At 44.6% G+C, this 22,763-nt stretch overlaps 1 protein-coding gene across 1 annotated transcript in view; it reads right to left on the bottom strand.

Annotated features, from left to right (window-relative positions):
* USH2A (usherin) overlaps positions 1-22,763 on the bottom strand; it is an 809,138-nt gene that overhangs the window by 327,624 nt on the left and 458,751 nt on the right. Inside the window, exon 38 of the mRNA XM_084828794.1 lies at positions 17,354-17,533. Within this exon, the coding sequence (XP_084684920.1) occupies positions 17,354-17,533 (180 nt within the window). The remainder of the gene's footprint in view (positions 1-17,353; positions 17,534-22,763) is intronic.

Below are 22,763 nucleotides of genomic sequence, written 5' to 3'. Positions count from 1 at the left end.
TCAGCTCAGCTCACAGATGCAAAGCAAGTTGTATACACCATAGAATTCTGTCGAGTCAAAAAAGGAACGGATTTCCCAGCGACGATGGGCATCCCTCCCACTCATTAGGAAATGAGTAAAATTATTTCATCCTTTTGGATGAAACTTTTTACTCTCTTCCCTATAATGCCAGATCCTCACTCAAGCCATATCTCAAGGGCAGCTTCATGGCCTGTTTCAGAGCTATTGTGAACAATCAGGAGCAAAGCAGAAGACCCAGCTGTTTTTCTGCCAGGACACCCTTGTTGGCTTGCCAATGTGAGGCATCAGAGTGCACTGATTCCTGTCAAACATGTGGGTTGTTTGTATGCATGCTGCCTGTATACACTGTGAGCTTCTTCTTTGCCCTGCCACAAAAAAAGAAAAGATTGCAAGGACATTTATAATAAATTAAGCATGGCAAAATGAGGTCAAAATCCAATGCCAAAACGACACTAACTCTAATATAAACTCAGTGTTATGATATATACATATGCATATCCTAAGAATACGAATCATCATTTCTTAGGGTTTCTTTGTTTTTAAAATTTTACTATATCACTTCAAACTACTTCATTTCAAATAGGATTGGCATTAACCTGAAAGTCACAGAATGCTTGCCATTGTAAACGGGGGGAAAAAGCCAAAAAGCGAGGAGAACTTTTATGGAAATTACACTTAAGGAACAATATCCTACTATTTATCCCCTGGTTAAGGGGGGAAATCAGTGATTGATCCCCTCTTCTCCTCTATAAACCCCACAGTTCTTGCCCTCGGGATGAACTTAAGAGAATCTCTTTTTATTTTATTTTTTGTCTATAAAACCCACATAAGTGTACATAAATGTGTTAGGGAGCAGTGTCTGTGCTGCAGGCTCGCTGAGGCTATTACAAGCAAGGAAACTTCAAAGCTTCCTCTGCTATGCTCAGTACCTCAAAAGTTGATACTCAGCTCACTTTGTCTGAATATTTTTAATCAGAAGACTAACCTTCTGCATTCTAGCAACTCCATGCAAGCAGCATAAGAAATACATTTCTATAATGTGCATTAAACAAATCCTGATGTCTTCCTCTGCTGACAGTTTATTAAAATGACATTTTATTGAGAAAGCAGAATAGTTGAAGTTGTCAAAACTAAATATAATAAACACTCAAAAAGGCCTCACCAGATTTCTTTAAAAAAAAAAAGAGAGAGATTTAAATCATATTATTGAAGTTACAAAAAGACTTTTTTTTCTGATTCCTGGCCTGTCATGCAACATCTAGAAATATATTAAAAAGGGAAACAATTATGCTATCTTTTAAAAAGTCAGTTGCCTTCTCCATATATTATTTACTAGGAATGTTAATGTTATGTCCAATTTATAGGAGACTTATATTAAGCATAGCACATGAAGAATGCTTGTACCTACCACCTGTAGTTGCATCTAACACTGGTTGGGCGTGAACATCTACATGCACATTGGAAGTCAGATCCAATCATTTCAGTAGGTCCCAGCCCAGATGAGTACCATAGTGAATGTATCCATATTAGCCATGTACACAGGAAGGAACTTCCATGTCTGGCTTTCCTTTGTTAAATTGGGTCAACTGGCTTTCTCATTCTTTGATATCATTCTTTCTCACACACCGATCCTATTGATTTGTATGCTGCAATGCAATTTACGGTGGATCACAGTGCTTCAGCTATAGTGGCATCCTGTATTTGGCAAGCGCAGCAAATGTATCTTGCCATATTGTCTAATTAGTGGCAAGCACAGTTTAACAGCTTTCTGCAATTTATGAAATTCCCAGATTTGTGGGCATGTAACTGATTCATTAGAGGAACGGTTTTAGCAGCTTAAGCCAGAGTTCCATAGCAACAGCAATAGATAGAAATAGATAATACAACAAAATAGATGAAATAATACTGTTCAAATACTAGCAACAATCCAGCCAAAGTTAAACACTGTAAATCCCATTGATTTCAATGGGAAAATAAATCTCCTCTATTGAATTCAAGGGGGCTTTAATGGGCTAAACTTTGTCAGATTGTGCCTAATACTTGTAAATAAATGAAGCCCCACCTATCCTAATTAAGATCAACTCCACTAGTAACTCTAATTACAGAATCATTTAGCACAACAAATGACATGATTAAGGGTGTTATAATTACACAGCCCCAATTTTAGTTGTAGCTAAAGCAAAAAGTAGTGACTGCTGATATCCTTTCTACAGTAAAAACACACATTCAATTTGTTTGAATTAGACCCCCAAAACTAATTATCTCTAATAAAGTGGACAGAAAATACCTGTTAAAAGGGGAACTACATAGTGTACATGACAGGAACTTGCTGTTGAAAATTGTACTTCGTTATTTACCCCTCTCCCCAGTAACATGAGATATCACTTCTCATGTGTTATGGCTGTGAAGGTGGCTGACATCTGACCATGGCAAAAACTGGCAACTAGGGGAATCCTACCAGATTAATAAAGTAATGAGTATGGCCTTAAAATAAATATCAAGAAAACAAAATATATGGTGATAAGCAAAAAGCCTTTTACTCTGTTTAATATTACAATAAATAATATGTCAATTGAGCAAGTCACAAAATACAAATACCTAGGAACTTGGCTCAATGAAAGAAATGAACAAACACAAGAGATAAACACAAGAGTGGAGATGACAAGAACACCGTTTGTTAAAATGGAACAGATATTATGGAATCGGGACCTGAATCTTGCAGTAAGGATTCGGATGGTAAGATGCTACATGTTCTCAACATTATTTTACGGAGTGGAGGTTTGGACACTTAAGAAGAACAATCTGACTGAGGAAAATCGAATCCTTTGAAATGTGGATATACTGATGCTTGCTGAAAATACCATGGACTGATCAAGTAACACATGAGAACGTACTATGCAGAGTCAGCAAACAGAACTGGTAAAGACCATCAAGACAAGAAAGTTACAATACCTTGGTCATATTATCCGAGGCGAAAAACACGCTATACTTCAACTTATTATACAAGGGAAAATGGAAGGAAAAAGATCAAGAAGAAGACGAACGTCATGGTTAACAACTCTGAGCGAATGGTTCAGCTGTACTTCTATACAACTATTCAGAGCAGAGGCGTCAAAAACAAAAGTAACTCTAATGACAGCTAACCTCTGATAGGAGATGGTACCTTAGGAAGAAGAAGGGGAATCCTGATCTCAGGAATGCAGACCCACGGAGCCAGAAACACAAGCTCTCTGGTTAATCAATGCACTAACTACACAAAACTCTACATATCTCTAGGGATGGCAGAGAATTCCACCACGGATTCTTTAGAATCCGGCCCCCCGGAATCTGTGGCGGAACGGCCTCCTGCCCCCCCCCCGCGGAATCCCCCCGGGATGGAACTTACCTGGGGCGGATGCGGCGAATTCGGCGGCGGCGACAGTTCCGGCGGCGGCGGCGGCTCCAGCGGCTGGTCTCCTGGCCAGCCACAGCCGGGTTGCTGCGGCCGCCATTGGCGTCCTTGCAGCTGTGATAGGCTATGTAAGTATTTATGCAGCCTATCACGCCAAGCCAAAAAAACACAAAAAAACACCAGCGTACGCAAATGGCGGCGGCTACGGCGGCCACCATTTGCGTTCCCTATTTTTGGCCATTCTAGCCTACGTCAATATTTACGTAGGCTATTACGGCGGAAAGAAAAGGAATGCAAATAGCGCCCACTACGCTATTTGTGTTCCCCTTTTTTTCACCGTAATAGCCTACATAAATATTTACATAGGCTAGAACAGCAAAAAATAGGGAACGTAAATGGCGGCAGCTGCTGCCATTTGCATATGCTGGTTTATTGTTGTTGTTTTTTTGGCTTGGGCGTGATAGGCTACGTAAATACTTACGTAGCCTATCATGGCAGCTTGGTTGGACGCAAATGGCGGCCGCTATGGCAGCCGCCATTTGCGTCCGCAGCAGCCCGTCCGCAGCCGGAACTCCGGCTGCGGACAGCCCTGGCCGACAGGCCGGCTGCTCTGTGGAGCTGCCATGGAGCGGAGCCGGCTGGGCAGAATTCCAGGCGGGAGAGCCAGATTGCCTTCCCCCCCGTCGAGGATTCCGGGGGGAGGGATGGAGCGCCTCCCCCCCACCGTGAATCACATCCGCGAACAGGTAAGTCACTTTCATACATCCCTACATATCTCCATCATTCGTTGTCAGAGGGCATCAAGCTACCAAACACTGTAACAATACAAGGCTGTAGACCCACCCAGGGGCCAAATACAGCCCTCTGGGGTTCCACAAATGTCTGTGCTCCTTTTCCCCAGCCACTGATCATTTGCTGGTTTCCCAGCTTTTGTGCAGTTTTGCCCAGCTCTTCTAAAAGTTTGAAATGCCTCTCCTAAGGCTTATTGGCAGTAAGATCTTTAAGGTAAAATAGGCTATTTGTGGTATTTCCCCACCCCCAGCCCTTTTGCCTTTGGCCCTGCCCACCACTGAAATACAACCCACGAGAACTTCTCTGAAACAGAATGTCACCCTCAGTCTGAAAGACATACCCCACCCCTACTCTAGACTGTTGGACAGCCCCTTTAAGTCCTGTCCACACACCACACTGAAGGCCAAAACAGACATTACTTTAAAGACATAGCTAGCAGCTACATCTTTAAAGCAATGTTTGTTTTGGCTATTCAGTTCAACAGATGATTATTGACCCTGATGATCACTTTTTGATTCTGGTTGGGAAATATATTGATAAAGTAATTGTATGATCTATGTGTATGGGCTTAATAACAATTCTCCAGTTACGTTTCATGAATGTTTTAGCAAATTGGTTGGTATAGCTTAATATTATTTGATTGTGGGCAGGGTCTTCAATGAGATTGTGGACCCTTTACTGGGTAGGGGTAGGCCTGCTCCTAAAATGCAAACGGTGGTGAGATTTATACTTCAGGCTTATATGGATGAACTTGGTTTGATTTATGCTTGGAGAATTTTGCATCTTGGTGAGAGAGACTACTCCTTTAGTTCATCTGTCCATCATTAGAGATGGACGGATTCATTTCCATCTGTCCCTGCCGGGAGCTTGCCACACTGCCACTGCTGCCCACCCTTGCTTGCCACACTGCACAAGCTGCTGGACAGCCACGCAAGCACCCCACGAGTGCCCCGTGAGCACCTGTTCCCTAGCTGAGCTGCCATTTTGTAAAACAATGGTGGCTCAGGGTTTTCCATAAAAGTAATGTTGCATCAATGGCAGCCGTAAAGGGGTCATTTACGCAACATTGCAGGTGTAAATGGATCATTTTTTGCAAAATGGCAGCTCAGGGAGGGGACAGGTGGCCACTGGGAACTTGCAGACTGCACAGTGAATGGCCTGGTAAGCATGCAGCAGCTCGGCAAGTGGGGTCTGGGAAGTCAAGCAGAGGGAGTCTGACGGACTCCAGCCCCCTCCCGGACTCCTGCAAAATCCCTATACATCATAATTGCTTTTGATTAGTTTATTTTTTGGTTTCTACATCTTTGCTACGTCAAATAAATGTTTGTAAGATTGATACACTGGTAGTTTCAACCATACCCCCGTATGCTTGAAGTAGTAATTTTAAGATTGCCTAAGCCCCCCCGTCTCTGGTGCTTTAATGTCTCTCTTCGTAATGATGAGATGTTTAAAAATCAGATCTCTGCTGAGTTACCCAAGTATTTTAACATTAAGAAGGGTACTGTTGATTCTTATAACACTGAGTGGGAGGCCAGTAAAGCTTTCATATGGGGCAGAATTATTGCCTGCGCTACCTATATAAGAAAACAAATTTAAAAATGCAACAAATGTTTCTAAATAAGAAGTTGATATCTCATATAACCTCGTTTCCCATTCACCCAACTGCACAACTATTTCAGTAGCTGCGGAATGTTAAATATGAGTTGAATAAGATTCTTTCACAGCAGATGGAATTTGCTTTATCCCGTATTTATTTATTGCATTTATATCCCACCTTTTTTCTTCTTGCAAGGAACCCAAGGTGACATACATAATCCTCCTCCTCTCCATTTCATCCTCACAACAACAACCCTGTGAGGTAGGTTGAGCTGAGAGTCTGTGACTGTCCCAAAGTCACCCAGTGCCTTCCATGGCTGAGTGGGGACTAGAACCCAGATCTCCTGGCTCCCAGTCCCAACACTCTGTTTACAGCAGGCATACTGGGAAAATGGTGAGCATCCCAGTGCCATCTGGCACGTCGTCTTAAATAGCAAAAAGACTGAAATATTATTTCAGCTATTAAAGATGAGATGTTATATACTACTCTCCTCACAATTTTTAAGGTTTTATTCCGATTTGTATAGAATGGGTGTGCAGCAGGATATGGGCACCTTTCTTCCCCTGTGTTCATCTTCCTGGTTTAGATTTCTCACAAGGACAGTTACTCCTGGCTCCTTTGCATATGGAGGAAATTCTGAAAGTAATTACGAATATGAATACTGGGAAATCACCTAGTCTGGATGGATTTCCAATTGAGTGGTATAAAACATTTCCCAGCCTCTTAGTTCCAAAGCTTTATAGTATTTATAATCATAGTTTGGGATCGGGGTTCCTTTCCTCATCATTAAATGCTGCTTATTTTACATTAGTTCCTAAGCCTGGCAAGGATCATACCTTTGTGCTAACTAGTGACCTTTTTCGTTAATTAACGTAGATATTAAAATATTAACTGCAATTCTGGCCAATAGATTGTAACAAGTTATTGCAACACTGGTTCAACCAGACCAGGTGGGATTTATTAAACATAGACAAGGAGCTGATAACCTTAGATTCGTTGTTGATTTGATAGCTTTGAATACTGATATATTGAGTAACTTTGGCTTCCCTGTAAAATTTCTGAAATGAGTCAAAATTTTATATTTTTAAAGAGCTGGAGTTAATGGTGTTTTTCCATATTTATTTTTACTTGTGAGAAGTACTAGACAGGGATGACAACTTTCTCCACTGATATTTGATTTATGTTTTGAACCTCTGCATGTGCTATTAGACAGAATAGTATGCACCCACCTAGACTATTCTGTCCAATAGCAGAGGCACAAAAGAAAACCCCCACTACAGGCTCATGTGAAAAGGGGACAGAACAAGCTTGACACAGACAACACCAACAACCTCAGCAAGCCTGAAATTGACGGATCCATCCAACGCTACTACAAGGTCCATGATGGCTGTACTCTGGAGAAGGGCCTACATGCATGCACTTTATATGTACATAGGGATTATGATGACAGTCTAGTGCACAGGTGGCCTTCCAGATACTGCTGGCCTGCAACTCCCATCAGACCTAGGCAGCATAGCCAATGATGAGGAACGATGAGCATTGCAGTCCAACATCTGGAGGCCACATGTTGCCTGCCCCTGGTCTTAGGGGTGTACGGAACTCACCTTTGAGTCCGCCGGGGGGGTCCGCGGGGCGGGAGGTGATCCATTCCTCCCTCCAGAATCCTGCCCGGCTGGGTCTGTTCTGCGGCAAGTCTGTGGAGCTGCCGGCCGGGTCCATCCGCTGCCGCCCTGTCTTCAGACGCAAATGGCGTCCAGCATAGCAGATGCCATTTGCGTCCCTGCTGTTTGCCGTGATAGGCTACGAAAAGATTTACGTAGCCTGTCACGGCAAATGGCAGGGACACAAATGGCATCCGCTATGCCGGATGCCATTTGCATCCAAAGACAGGCAGGAGCAGATGGGATAGGCAGCAGCGGACGGACGGCAGAAGGTAGGATCCGGCCCCATTAGGATTCCCCCAGGTGGCGTAGGTTAGTCTTTCGTTCTGCTGCAGACTCCGGGCGGCCGGATTCTTAGAATCCGGCGTCATTGGAGTCCATGGTGGTATTCTCCGCCATCCCTACCTGGTCTACTGAACACACATAGCTCTTTCTACCAGCCATATGCATTCAGTTGCTTGAAGGTTTGGTCTCTCTTCCTGTGCTCTTCTTACAGCTAGGGTTGGCGGAGAATTTCTCTCCGAAACTTCGGGGGGCCGAGCGCCAACGGGTTTGGCCCCCCGAACAAGTTTCGGGGAGAAATTCTCCGCCCCACCTGCCCCCCGCACCCCCCCGGGACGGGACTTACCTTTCCCGAATGTCCCTCCCGGCGGCGGGTCCCAGCGGCGGTTCGCCGGGTCTTCGTACGGGGCGGGGGCGGCAGCCGATCTTTCGACTGGCTGCCGCCGCCATTCCAATAAAACTAAAAAAAAAAAAACGCCCCCGTGATAGGCTACGTAACGATTTACGTAGCCTATCATGGCTGACTTTGCAGATCTAGCCATGATAGGCTACGTTAATCGTCACGTAGCCTATCACGGGGGCGTTTTGTTTGTTTTTTTTAACTTTTAATTTCGCGGCCGGGCGAGGCACCTCCTCCCTGGCCTGAATTTCAGCCGGGCGAGGCGGGAAGCCTCCCCCCCGGCCTGAATTTCGGCCGGGCGAGGCGGGAAGCCTCCCCCCCTGGCCTGAACTTCGGGGGGAGAGTAGCGAAGCGCCTCCCCCCCCACCACGAAAAGCTGCGAGACCAGGTAAGTGGGTTTCGTGCACCCCTACTTACAGCAGGGGTGTTGAGCTTCTTTCAGCCTGTTGCTGTTGCTGAATTCAATTTCAGGGAATCTCTTGGGGATCACATTCCTGTGGTGGGCAGGACTGAAAGAAAAAGGTGACAGGGCCAAAAGGTCTGTGCCCAAATACCGAAATTACCAGCATATTTTAGCTTAAAATCTTGCTGCCAGTAACCAAGCCTTAGGAGATGTATTTTAACCTTTTTGAATAGGGAAAAACTGAGCAAAAGCCAGTTTTTTGCTGGCTGCCACATGATCAGCAGTTTGAGGGAAAAGGGGTGGGGCCTGGGGAAGGGGACATGGCCATCTGGGGAAGCCAAGAGGGCTGGATTGGGAACCCAGGTGGGCTGAATTTGGCCCACGTGCCTGTGGTTCAACACTCCTACCCTACAGACTGATTCCTAGCTGTCAAAGAACTGTTTCCTGTTACTGACCACAAGTCTTCCATCAGACCTGGCCAAACTTTGCTGAATATGCCTAGTACCCATGGGGCCTAGACAGTGTCAAGAGGACAGAAAATTGTTGGGGGTTGGACATATCTGCTAAGGATGTACAAAACACTTACCTGGTTTCATCCAGGGACATCCGTGGGGGGGGAAGGCGCTTCGTCCCTCCCCCCAAAATCCTCGATGGGGGGGAGGTGATCCATTCCTCCCCCCCGGAAACCTGCCCGGCTAGCTCCACTCCACGGCCAGGCCATGGAGCCGCCAGCTGGGCCAACCCGCAGTGGGGCCTCCAGCTGCTGCCGGGCTGCTGCAGACACAAATGGCGTCCTGAGTAGGGGATGCCATTTGCGTCCCTATGGTAGCCCGTGATAGCCTACATAAAAATTTATGTAGCCTATGAAGGCTAAAGCTGTTCTTGTTTTATATATATATATATATATATATATATATATATATAAAAACATAAAATACCATGGATAAATATTTACGTAGCCTAACACAGCTAATACAGGAAGGCAAATGGCGTAGGGGATGCCATTTGCGTCCCTGCTTTAGCCGTCATAGGCTACATAAATATTTACGTAGCCTATCACGGGGTACCATAGGGACGCAAACGGCGTCCCCTACTCAGGACGCCATTTGTGTCCGCAGCAGCCCGGCAGCGGCCGGAGGCCCCACTGCGGGTTGGCCTGGCCGGCGGCTCCACGGCCTGGCCGCGGAGTGGAGCCGGCCGGGCAGGATTCCGGGGGGGCACTGCCACCACCACCACCACCACTGGAGCCAAAGCCGCAGCTGGAGTTCGAATTCACTGGAATTCAGCCCCCCTGGGATCAGTGGCGGAATTCTCTAACATCCCTAGTATCTGCCCAGACCATTGCCTTGAGGTATTGAGGTGAGGATACATTTTTGCTCCCACTTTCATTCATTTAATCATTTATTATATTTCTATACCACCCCATAGCTGAAGCTCTCTGGGAGGTTCACTTTGAGAGTTTTCCAGAGCAGCCTGGTGCCTCTTGAATTCTAATGCCACTGGGAGGCCCCCTTTATTACCTACTCTGCTGGTAGGGATGGTGGAGAATTTCTCCACGAATCTTTGGGAGGCCAAGCGCCGAGGCATTCGGCCCCCCAAAAGTGTTGGGGAAATTGTCCGCCGGCCCCCCGCCCCCCCCAGGATGGGACTTACCTTCAGCGAAAGTCCCTCTCGGCGGCAGGTCCTGGCGGTGGTTCGGCGGCGTTTTGTCGGGGGCGGGGGCGGCGGCCGGTCTCCCGACAGGCTGCCGCCACTGCCATTACAAAATAAAAAAGTAAAAACAAAACAAAAAACCACACACCCGTGATAGGCTACGTGACAATTTACGTAGCCTATCACGGCTAGATTTCCAAAGTCAGCCGTGATAGGCTACGTAAATCGTCACGTAGCCTATCACGGGTGACTTTGGAAAAAAAAAGAAAAGCGCGTACGCAAATGGCGGCGGCCCATGGGCGCCGCCATTTGCGTTCCTTATTTTGGCACGTCTAGTCTACATAAAGATTTACGTAGACTACGGCGAAAATAAGGGCAATGCAAATAGCGTTCCCTTATTTTCGCCGTAGTCTACGTAAAACTTGACGTAGACTAGACATGCCAAAATAAGGAACGCAATTTGCATACGCGCTTTTTTTTTCCCCCAAAGTCACCCGTGATAGGCTACATGACGATTAACATAGCCTATCATGGCTATCTTTGGAAATCTAGCCGTGATAGGCTACGTTAATCGTTACATAGCCTATCACGGGTTTTTGTTTTGTTTTTTTACTTTTTCTTTCGCGGCCGGGGAAACGGGGCACTTCTCCCCGGCCTGAATTTCAGCCACGCAAGGAGGGATGCCTCCTCCCCCTTGCCTGAACTTCGGGGGGAGAAGTGAAGCGCCTTCCCCCCACCGTGAAAAAAGCTGCAGGACAAGGTAAGTCCCTTTCGTACATCCCTATCTGCTGGTTGGGCTAACCTGGAGCAGCACTAAATGTAGGGATTATCCGGAGGAATTTGGCCTCCGGAGTCTGTGGTGGAATGATCTCACTCACCTCCGCCTCCCACCGGACCATTGCGGAGCCAAATCGTCCCCGCCAGCAGCTCCATTCCACAAGCTATACAGCCGCCGTTGCCATCTGTATAGGGATGGCAAAGAAATCTGCCACAGATTCCAGTGGGAATCTGGCCCCCCGGAATCCATGGAGGAACGTCCCCCTGCCCCCCAACAGAATCCCCCCAGGACAGAACTTACCTGGGGCGGATGCGGCGGTTCTGGCGGCGGCAGCTCCGGCGGCTCCAGCAGCTGGTCTCCTGGCCAGCAATGGCCAGGCTGCTGCAGTCGCCATTGGCGTCCTTGCAACTGTGATAGGCTACGGAAGTATTTACGTAGCCTATCATGGCTCACCACCCCAAAAAAACAGCATACGCAAATGGCGGCGGCTAGTGGGCGCCATTTGCGTTCCTTTTTTTTCGCCATTCTAACCTACATAAATATTTATGTAGGCTATTATGGAGGAAAAAAAGGAACGCAAATAGCGCCCACTACGCTATTTGCATTCCCCTTTTTTTCGCCGTAATAGCCTACGTAAATATTTACGTAGGCTAGAACAGCGAAAAACAGGGAATGCAAATGGCAGCCACCATAGCCACCGCCATTTGCATACACTGGTTTGTTGTTGTTTTTTGCTTGGCATGATAGGCTACGTAAATACTTAAGTAGCCTATCACAGCAGCCTGGCTGGATGCAAATGGCGGCTGCTACGGTGGCCGCCATTTGCGTCCACAGTCTCCCGTCCGTGGCCAGAACTTAGGCTGTGGATGGCCCTGGCTGGCTGCTCTGCGAAGCCACCATGGAGCGGAAACGGCCAGGATTCCGGGGGGGAGGACCGGATCGCCTCCCCCCCATCGAGGATTCCGGGGGGAGGGACGGAGCGCCTCCCCCCCACCGTGAATCACATCCGCAAACAGGTAAGTCACTTTCGTACATCCCTACATCCGTATCGCTGCTGAGCAGAAACAGGAAGTGATCCGGATGCAAATGGCAATTGCTACACCGTTTGCGTCCCTGTTTTTCCTCGCGATAGGCTACGCGTCTGTATTTACGTAGATATTTACTTCACATATCGCGTGAAAAAACAGGGACACAAACAGCGTAGTCGATGCCATTTGCGTCCCTGGTTTTTCACGCAATAGGCTACGTAAATATCTATGTAAATACAGATGCGTAGCCTATCGTGAGAAGAAACAGGGACGCAAACGGCACAGCGGATGCCATTTGTGTCCGGATCACTTCCTGTTTCTGCTCAGCAGCGATACAGCACAGCAATGGCAGCCGTATCACTTGCGGAACAGAGCCAGCTGGTGGCTCCGCAGACTCACCACGGAGCGGAGCTGGCCAGCGAGGATTCCAGGGGGGGGAGGAACAGATAGCCTCCCCCCCCGCGGACCCCCGTGAACTCAAGGTAAGGGGATTTGTACATCCCTAACTATGTGCATTTGAAAGAGGAACATTTTTACTAGCACCCTCCTTTGCTAGCACCCTCCCAGAACAACAACAATAAAAGCATTCTGCAGAGCATCTAAACTAGGGATGGGGGAGAATTTCTCCCCGAAACTTCGGGGGGCCGAGTGCCAACGCATTCGGCCCCCCGAAATCGGCAGTCAAATTCTCCGCCACCCCCCCGCCCCCCCTGCCACCCCCGGGATGGGACTTACCTTTCACGAATGTCCCTCCCGGCAGCGGGTCCCGGCAGTGGTTCGTTGGGTCTTCGTCAGGGGCGGGGGCGGCAGCCGGTCTTTCGACCGGCTGCCGCTGCCGCCATTACAAGGAAAATTTAAAAAAAAAACCACCCCCGTGATAGGCTATGTAACGATTAACGTGGCCTATCATGGCTAGATTTGCAATGTTAGCCGTGATAGGCTACGTTAATCATCACGTAGCCTATCACGGCTAACTTTGAAAAAAAAAAAAGCGCGTACGCAAATAGCGGCCCCCATAGGGAGCCGCCATTTGCGTTCCTTATTTGGTCCCAGTAGTCTACGTAAAGATTTACGTAGACTACGGCGAAAATAAGGGCAACGCTATTATAAGGGCAACGTTACGTAGCCTAACACGGGGGTGGTGTTTTGTTTTGTTTTTTTTTCGTGGCCGGGTAGACGGGGCGCTTCTACCCAGCCTGACTTTCACCAGCGAGGCCCGCCCGGCCTGAATTTCGGCCGGGCGAGGCGGGAAGCCTCCCCCCCCTCGCATGAACTTCGGGGGAGAAGCGAAGCGCCTCCCCCCCACCGCGAAAAAAGCTGCGGGACAAGGTAAGTCCCTTTCGTACATCCCTAATCTAAACTGAAATAGTTTAACATTCTCACATATTCCTTCCTGCTATTTTTGAAACTGTAATTGCTATTCAAGTTGATTTTAAAACTGCTTGAATGGCATTGTTTGATTGTGCTACTGAGCTTCAATTACTATGTTGCTTTCTTTCTTTTTTAACAACTCTTACTGAAACATTTTAGGACAAGATTAATGGGATGAATTTATTCATTTTGGGTGGAGGGAAGAGAGCTCAGGGAAAAAAAAATGTTTCTACCTCTGCTGTATGAAATTTGTCACTAATCATTTTAAACTATGCCCTTTTATGCTTCTTCTGTCTCTTTTAGCTTTCTATACAGTTCTTTGATGTAACAAAGACAGTTCCAGACAAGATTTCAGTTCATCTGGAAAAAAAAGTCTTCAGGCAAAATGCAGCGTATTTAAAATTTATATACTCCATAAATGCCTTTGTTCTGAACTTGAACATCATGCAAAACTTCTCGGTTTTCTTTCACCTAACAACTCTAAGATCATTTGTTTTCCTGGTTTCAGCTTATTATAATGCAACACTGAGTTTAACTGGTGGTTCCATCATTTAACTACATGCAGAGTCATGGCTGACTCTTTCTGATCAATTGCCAATCCATACAGGTTTGACTGATAAAAGAGCCAATTACATTTAAGCAAATTAAGGGACATCACCAATGTCAACCACTTATTAAACCAAATGCCAAATTCTATGCATACAAAACATTAATGCACCAAGTCCCATTAAGAGTTGAAATCCTAACCCCATTAGTAACTCAAGACCTCTAGAGGGGAAGGGTCAAAACAAAGTTTCATATTTATGGTTTAACATTTGGATTCAGTTTTTATTTTATTTTATATTCTTTTACAAGAACTTTTGAACTAGCACTGAAAAGCTGAAAAGAGAGTAGATAGAATTGTAACCCTATTTTAAAGAGATGCTTTTTAAGCAGTGGACTTAGTTTACATAAATTCAAAACAGTGATTTCTCAGTGTTCTTAACATAATTAGAAGAAACATTTTTAAAGACTATTACATGTTAATCTTTTAAATATATTTAATTATACATTACATAAGCATGTTGAAATGATTTACACTTCTTTAAACAAATCAAACAGAACTAGCTCAGAACCTGAAGACATTACCTTTTCAATAGCAGTAATTCCTTAAGGCCTATAAAGAATTATCATTAACTCGCTACATTTTAAGTGCTCGTCTTTTAACAATATAATTTTTCTTCAACATTTTCTTTGAACATGTGTCATTTTTGTTGTTGTTTTTGCTCTTACAAATGGATAAATTCACACTGCACAAAACTGACTACCATCCATGATTTTTAAAAAATTTATGTCAGCCAATTACATTTGGTTTTGCAAACATTGTTATTAATTAACAAATCAACGTACATTTATGCTAAGAGTGCATTTAAGATAATAATTTATCTTGATTAGATTACACAGGCAAATCATTTGTTCTTTCAAAAATAATCTCAAATATACTATTGCCCGAATCAAAGACTATTCACTAAATGTTCAAAACAAGAACAGCAAATATTATTTCATGGGAACTAGCTTCAAATAAAATAAACCAAGTCCTCATTTTATCACAGGGAAATTAATTGATTAATCCTAGCAACTAATTAACGCTTTTACTTCAATCTTTTACATATTTCTCAATTCCCATTCTTCATTAACTGATATTAAAACTTGCCATTTCCACCCCTGGTAGAGAACATTAATCTAAAACATAGCTACAAAGGATAGTCTCCTTCAGAAAAGAACCTACACAGATCCCTGTTGTGTGGGCTACAGATTTCCTTGAACTAAGTGAAGAATTCTGCAGCTACATTTGCGCTCTTGCCCTTGAAGAGGGAGTCAGTCTGTGTTGGTGCAGAGAGAGGAAGTAAGCTAGAGTCAGCAGAGCAGGAATAGCATGTTTGGGGACATCCCATTATTAATACCATCTAGATCAATGTTAGCCAGACTGCAGAATCAAACTGGCCAGCAGCCATTTTATGCTGCTGGCCAGTTTGACGCTATTTGATGATATTTGCAATTTTATGCAAATACAATTGTTTGCATAAAATGGCTGCTGATCAGTTTGATTCTGTAGATCATACTTCATTTGTCTGGTACAAGAACAGGGAGTTAATATTTTTAAAATGTATCAGAATGTACTACCTACCTAGAACATTTCAAGAGTATGGTGAATTCTTGGCTTACTCTTGGCTTACTCCTTTCTCTTGGCTTACTCTTGGTTAGAGCTCTTGTAGGGGAAGGGTGAACAAATCTAAGGAGTAAGCAGTCATTTGATGTAACAGGGGAATAAATATTGAAGGACTGGTCTTAGATCTTTTTATTCATCATTGCAACGATGTGGTCAAGAACACCAGCTAGAGGAGTTGCCATATCTGGGCACCAAGGAAGACTTCTGGATGACCCAAATGGCCAAAAACAACATTGTAATCATTGCATATTGTAATCACTGCATTGCACAAACTCCAACATGTAATACTAGGAACTGTGTTCGTGTGCTTTTTAGCACCCTTCTCCCTGTAAATCAAGGTCACATCCCAGATGGGAGCACCACCTCCTGGCTGGTGTTATATAATGTCACTGGTGTTGTAACAGGACTAAAAGGGTAGACCTAGGGGAAGAATGCTTCTCTTTCAAAAGAGAGTCAGCACACACCTAAATGTCTTCAAAAGTTGGACTCAAACTGCAATTCTTCAAATCACCTTCAGTTTTGATAAATTCCCCTTACCAACAGATTACAACCGAGTGCTACAGTTTACGATTTAATTAAAAATGTGGCATTAGGGCCTGGAGAGTTAATGCACTTAAACAAAATTATTATAATGAAATATAATGGCAAGGTAAATATGGATTAAAGAATGTCCTATATATCAATGCTTTTCTCATATGTGCTGCTTCGTTTATTATTCATTTCAGTACGAATCACAGTCCAGTGGACAATGGGATGGGAGATTTCTTTAATAACTTTCAGTGCTAATTTAATTCAACTTAAACACACATAGTTTAGTGAATGCCACATGCTTTTCAGCATGATTTTATGTGTAAATCAGGATAATATGTTTTCAGATCATTAAGTAAAAGGAAGCATGAACTAAAACCTATTTAATCAATGAGGTATTGCTTTTAAAGTACCACAAGGTCATAAAAAAGATCATTTCAAAGCTATAAGTTTCCTAATTGTAATCAACAACAATCAAATGATGAAAGAAACTATAGCATAATTCCTAGAATAAATTGGCATAAATATATGCTTGCCTTTAAAAATGCTCTCCCTTTCTCTTCGGCAAGTCTCTCCCTCTGATACAAATGTAAAGAAGCAATGAAAAATGTATTGACACAAATAAACCAATGAGGAACATTACAATAAAGCTTAGTAATTATACAAGAATTTTTCCTATGTGCTAAAATATTTCATATACATTGTATTTACCCCAATCCTGTAAGGTATAAAAGTAGTAGTATATATTACAGATAGGAAAGGAGAGGCTGAAAGATGATCTGAGATGATCTACTGAGTTCAATTTTAAGCTAATATTTGAAGCTGGTACTATTAGTAAATAGCTCATGTTTTTACCCATGATACTAAGATAGAGTCTAAGCTTTCAGAAATTATTGCATGAAACCTACTGTGTTTACAGAGTAGCTCATTATATCAGGCAAAAGAAGCTGGCTCCCACCGGCATTAAAGCAAGTCCCCTAGAGCTAGTTGTGAAATGTATCTCAAGTTCCAACACAATAGTTGGCAAAAGTACTGCTGTGCTTATGCTTCCCTCTGCTCCACTCATCTCTATGCAGTGTAGTTTGAGATGCATACCTTCTAGATAGGAGAGGAAGGGTAAGAGGGGCGTGACAGAACAACCACACTCCACCACACCTTCAAATATTTAAATAGTGGTCATGCTTGCAAGAGAATGTTTGGCACGTGAGATGTGCAAAAAGAGCATTTCATCATACTCACCCCCAGGAGGCAGGGCAATTGTTACAGGATCACTCATCACATAGCCCTGGCTATTGGAAGCATTCACTTCTACTGTGTAGTTTGAAAATGGGATGAGTCCTCCAATTGGCACCCAGGTATTTGCTTCTTTACTGGTATGTAAAATTTGTGTGCCATTTAAAATAACATAATCACCATTCGCTGGAAGAGAAAGCAAAGGGTGAAAATTTCTTCTGCTATAAAAGCACTCCCATATACCAACACAGATGGGTATAACATTTGTCCATAATAAAGGTATGGACATAAACAGGAAACTATAAAGAGAGCCAGTGTGGTGTAGTGGTTAGAGTGCTAGACTGAGACTTGGGAGATCCTGGTTCTAATCTCCACTAGGCCATGAAGCTCTCTGGGTGACTTTGGACCAGATAATGACTCTCAGCCTAACATACCTCACAGGATTGTTGTAAGGATAAAATGGAGAGAAGGGTGACCATGTAAGCTGCCTTGGGTTCCTTGCAAGAGGGGAAAAGGCAGGATATAAATGCAATAATAATTTTAAAAAATCATACAGAAAAAGTATAGACTGAAGATTGCCCTAGGCAGTAAGGTTGGTCATGTAAACACTATAAGGTGACTATGTTATTAGTTGAAAAGTCATGAAGTGCAATAGCACACCAGATTGCAAATGCACCAGAGGTCTCCAGTGGCAGGATTCAGCAGTTAGGGCTGATTCTGGCCCTGTTCCTTATCTTTATTAATGAGCTGGATTAAAGAGTAGACATGCTTACAAAATTTGTGTATGATGCGAAACTGGGAAGGATTGCAAACATTTTACACCCTAGGCTATGTATTTTACTCAAGTGTTGACACTGAGTTTTCCCTCAGGCACAATTTCAAGACAGATTTAAAAGTTCCTGATGAAGTGAAACATTCAAAGAATTTTGAAGTACATAAAGGATTCTTGTAATGCTAGGGATGTCAGAGAATTTCTCCCCGAATCTTCGGGGGGCCGAGTGCCAATGCATTTGGCCCCCCGAAATCGGTGGTGAAATTCTCTGCCCCCCCCAGGACGGGACTTACCATAGCCGAATGTCCCTCCCGGCAACGGGTCCTGGCGGCGGTTTGGCGGGCTTTCGGCGGGGGCAGGGGCGGCAGCCGCCATTACAAGTAAAGTAAAAAAAAAAAACACCCCGTGATAAGCTACGTAACGATTAACGTAGCCTATCACAGCTGACTTTGCAAATCTAGCCGTGATAGGCTACGTTAATCGTTACGTAGCCTATCACGGGGTTTTTTGGTTTTTTTTACTTTCCTAGTTCTCGGCCGGGGAGATGGGGCGCTTCTCCCCGGCCTGAATTTCGGCTGGGCGAGGCGGGGCGCCTCCCCTCCAGCCTGAATTTCGGCTGGGCGAGGTGGGGCAGCTCCCCCCACCGGCCTGAATTTCGGGGGGAGAAGCGAAGCGCCTCCCCCCCACCGCGAAGCAAAGCTGCAAAACGGTAAGTGACTTTCGTACATCCCTATGTAATGCTAGCAGAATTTCTGTATATCTTCACTAGTAATGGTCTGCATAATACCAGTGAAGACTTAGTGAAAGCTCACCTGTCTCCTGTTCTGGGCATCAACATCCAATAATGTTGTTGACAAAGTGAAGGATTGTATTGGCCCTAGGAGCGTAGCTAAGTCATTTATAGTGTTAGAGGGGCCTAGAGATCCATAATGCTTGCTTAAGTTCATTATTGGTGCAGTTCCCTTGTTAGTAAGCCTCTGAGCACGTGCAGACGATTCAAAGGGCTGATAACAGCCTTTTCAGAACATTCCTTGCTAATGAGGAGAGTCTTTATCTCTGATATGCCTGAGAAGCAAAGTCTTTTACAGGGAGCTGTACTTGAGAATGAAACACTATGCTGAGTAGGGATGGACGAAAGTCCCTTACCTGATCCCGAAGCTTGCTTCGTGGTGGTGGGGAGGCGCCCCGTCCCTCCCCGCCAAAATTCTGGCCCCGTCCCTCCAGCCGCGAAACCTCGTCTCCTGCCGGGACGCAAATGGCGGCGGCTATAGCCGCCGCCATTTGCGTCCCTGCAGTCAGCCGTGATAGGCTACGTAAATGTTTACGTAGCCTATCACGGCTGACTTTGAAAAAAAAAAAGCGCGTACACAAATGGCAGCGCCCATGGGTGCCGTCATTTGCGTTCCTTATTTTGGCACGTGTAGTCTACGTAAACATTTACATAGACTATGGCGAAAATAAGGGCAACGTTATTTGCGTTCCCCTTATTTTTGCCGTGTCTACATACATGTTTACGTAGACTACACGTGCCAAAATAAGGAACGCAAATGGCGGTGCCCATGGGCGTCGCCATTTGCGTACGCGCTTTTTTTTTTTTTCAAGTCAACCATGATAGGCTACGTAAATATTTATGTAGCCTATCACGGTGTTTTTTAAAAATCTAGCCGTGATAGGCTACGTAAATCTTTACATAGCCTATCACGTTTGTTTGTTGTTGTTTTTTACTTGGAAATGGCGGTGGCGGCAGCCGGTCGGAAGACCGGCCGCTGCCACTGCGCCGCCGCCGCACTGCCGCCAGAGCCGCCGCTGCCAGGAACATTCGAGCAAGGTAAGTCCTGTCCCGGGGGGGCGGGGGGGCGGCAGACCGTTTCTCCACCAATTTCGGGGGGCCAAATGCGCTGGCATTCGGCCTCCCCGAGATTCGTGGAGAAATTCTATGACATCCCTATTGCTGAGAATGAACGCTAGGGGTGCGTGCTAGTGTTGTGCTGCCTCATGGCTAACATGTATTGTATAAAACCCATTTGACCCAATGGCTCGTAGTTCAGAGGAGCTGTCTGATCCAACCACTGGGTACGCCTGTGTGCTGTAAGTTACCCAATAAAGTACTCCTTGTAAGTAAACCTTTGAGTCCGATTTATCACTATCTTGGTACCTCTAACCTAAGAGTTCAACGCCCACTGCTGGGGCGATACAAGGATTTGAAGACAAATTATGAGAATGATTAGGCTGTAGCAGAACACAAGATATATGAGAAAAGAGTAAAACAGCATAGAGAGATTTTACAAAGAAGAATAAGAATTGTTGAGCCAGTCTGCTAATGATAGGACTAGAAGCAACAGATTAGAACCACAGAAGGGTAGACTTAATGGCCAATTCATAGCTTATCACCATGGCATGGAAGCAGCTTCCTCCTGGCTTCTTCCCAGGTTAGTCATGTAAGGAAGGACTGTAGCTCAGTGGAAGAGCAGATGCTTTGCAAGCAGAAGGTCCAGGTTCAGTCCCTAGTATCTCCAGGTAGACTGCCGTCTGAAATTCTGGAGAGCACCTGCAAGTCACTGTAGGCCAGAGGTGCAGAACCTCTGGCCTCCAGGCCAAATGCGGCCCACAGAGGTTCCTCTGAGGCCGTACCCACTATCCAGGGAATCACCAATCACTGATGGGAGATAGCAGCAAGGATTCATAGAATGGGAGGGGAATCCCCACTGTTCTCTCCCATCAGTGATCAGAGATAACAATAGGGATTCCCAGGCCAGCACTTCATGCTTGGAGAAGCTGCTCCTACAAGCACTGGCTGAGTACTTTTCTCTGTGCCTGTCTCTACAAAGAGAAAAGCAAGTGGGACCAGCTGATGTCAGGTAGGGGGTGGGGTTTCAGGGCAGGACCCCTTCCTCCTGACATCATATGGCCCACCCGATTGGGCGGATAGGGGAGAATCCAGCCCCCAAATCAAAAAAAGGTTATGCTTTCCTGAGCTAGAATGACCAATAATGCTGACTCAATATAAAGCAGCTATCTATCTGCCATATGAACACTGCCCTCCTTCCTGGCTCAACAATATTTGGTGGGAATGAACCATAAAATTGGTCCCATTCATGTGGTTCCTGGATCTAAACGTTACAAGAGTGACATGAGAAGGTATGGGGAAGCAGCTTCCATGCTGCTGTGGTAACATATGAATATTAATTTAAATATAAATAAGAGTGCTCTAGCCATAATGAAGCCATGGTGTAAACTGCCTGGGGAGGCAGTAAATGTCTTTCCTTGGAGGCATCCAGTGACTTTTTGGGCAGAATTTGTAGCAGATGATCCAAGGCAGGGTTTTTGTATTCTATGCCCCATTGTACCCCTTCCAACTCTATTGATATGGGACTTCTGGTGCTTGCCTCAGTATTTGTAACAACAGGAAGCCAGAGGATTATTGACTGGGAAAATGGTTGAGGCCTGCTTCATTTTCCCAAACTGGACTTCATCACCACTGTACAACATTGGATGCCTTTGCCTTCTCTTTTTTTAGGCATTCTTGAAATGAGTCCTTTGTCCTCTAGTGTGGAGAACCACATTTGTCTCAGCAGATCCACATGCATACAGCAGCAGTAACCCAAGTGTATAGGAAGAAATAAAGAAAACCAGTAATATATATTATTCTACCATGTGATCAACTCTGTACCCATATCACCTTTTGGTCAAAAAGAGAGACATTCAGACACAAAAGCATATATTTAAGAAGTGTTTCTACTATACTTCCACTCATATTATATGCATTATATTCTCTTAAATCCAATTTCTCCATTAAAAAAGAAGAAGCAACCTTTTTCTCTCCACTTACAGGACATACGTAGCAAAGAATTAAATTTCACCCACTTCTTCCCTTGAAAGAAGTGACATTTTCCACTGTATGTTCAATTTGTAAAATCCACTTTCAGCCACATAACAAATATTAGTTTTTATGTTTTAAAATGCTGCCGAGAAAAAGCTATCAGCAAAGCAACACTTTGTTCTGTTGCCTAGATAACAACATTAATACACAGTAATTATATAATTAGTTGTAACATTAAGTTCTAGTTATAGCAGAATGATTACTTGGCAATTATGAGAAGTATATAATTACTCAATAATTATGAGAAGTATGTAATTACATAACCATTTCATTCAGCTCCCCCCCAAAATGAACTTGCACATTTATAATGAGTTAGGCAATGCAAGAGTTCAAATTGCTCAGTGCTTCAAATTCAAACAGAGGAGACGGTGACAGATTTCCTAACAGGAATTATGCACAGAACAAAGGTTAGTTATCCAAGGAACTTGCAGTACTGGTAACTAGAATATTAGGAAAATCTCCCCCGCCCTTTGAGAATGCAGGTCCTTAAATTACTCATGCTGGGAATGACACACCGTATGCAGCTTTGCCACTTTTCACTGCATAAACTTGACTTTCAGTGGGCTGGAAAATGCAGCCACATTGGTTCAGCCTGAAAGAAAGTGCGACACTGATAAGCATTTCATATCATTCGATGGCATTCCTGACTAGTCTGCCTCAGCTTGGATCCTATTTGTGAGTATAAGTGGGTAGTGCATTCCTCTTTCCATTTTTCATATATGTCCTTCCCCCCACCTGACTCGCAATTCTAAACTCAGCAGTTT

The sequence above is a fragment of the Heloderma suspectum genome, chromosome 1, assembly GCF_057233095.1.
Source record: "Heloderma suspectum isolate Gila_16-S chromosome 1, 16-S_ref, whole genome shotgun sequence".
NCBI classification, from domain to species: domain Eukaryota; kingdom Metazoa; phylum Chordata; class Lepidosauria; order Squamata; family Helodermatidae; genus Heloderma; species Heloderma suspectum.
This window is presented reverse-complemented; position numbering and strand designations above follow the sequence as displayed.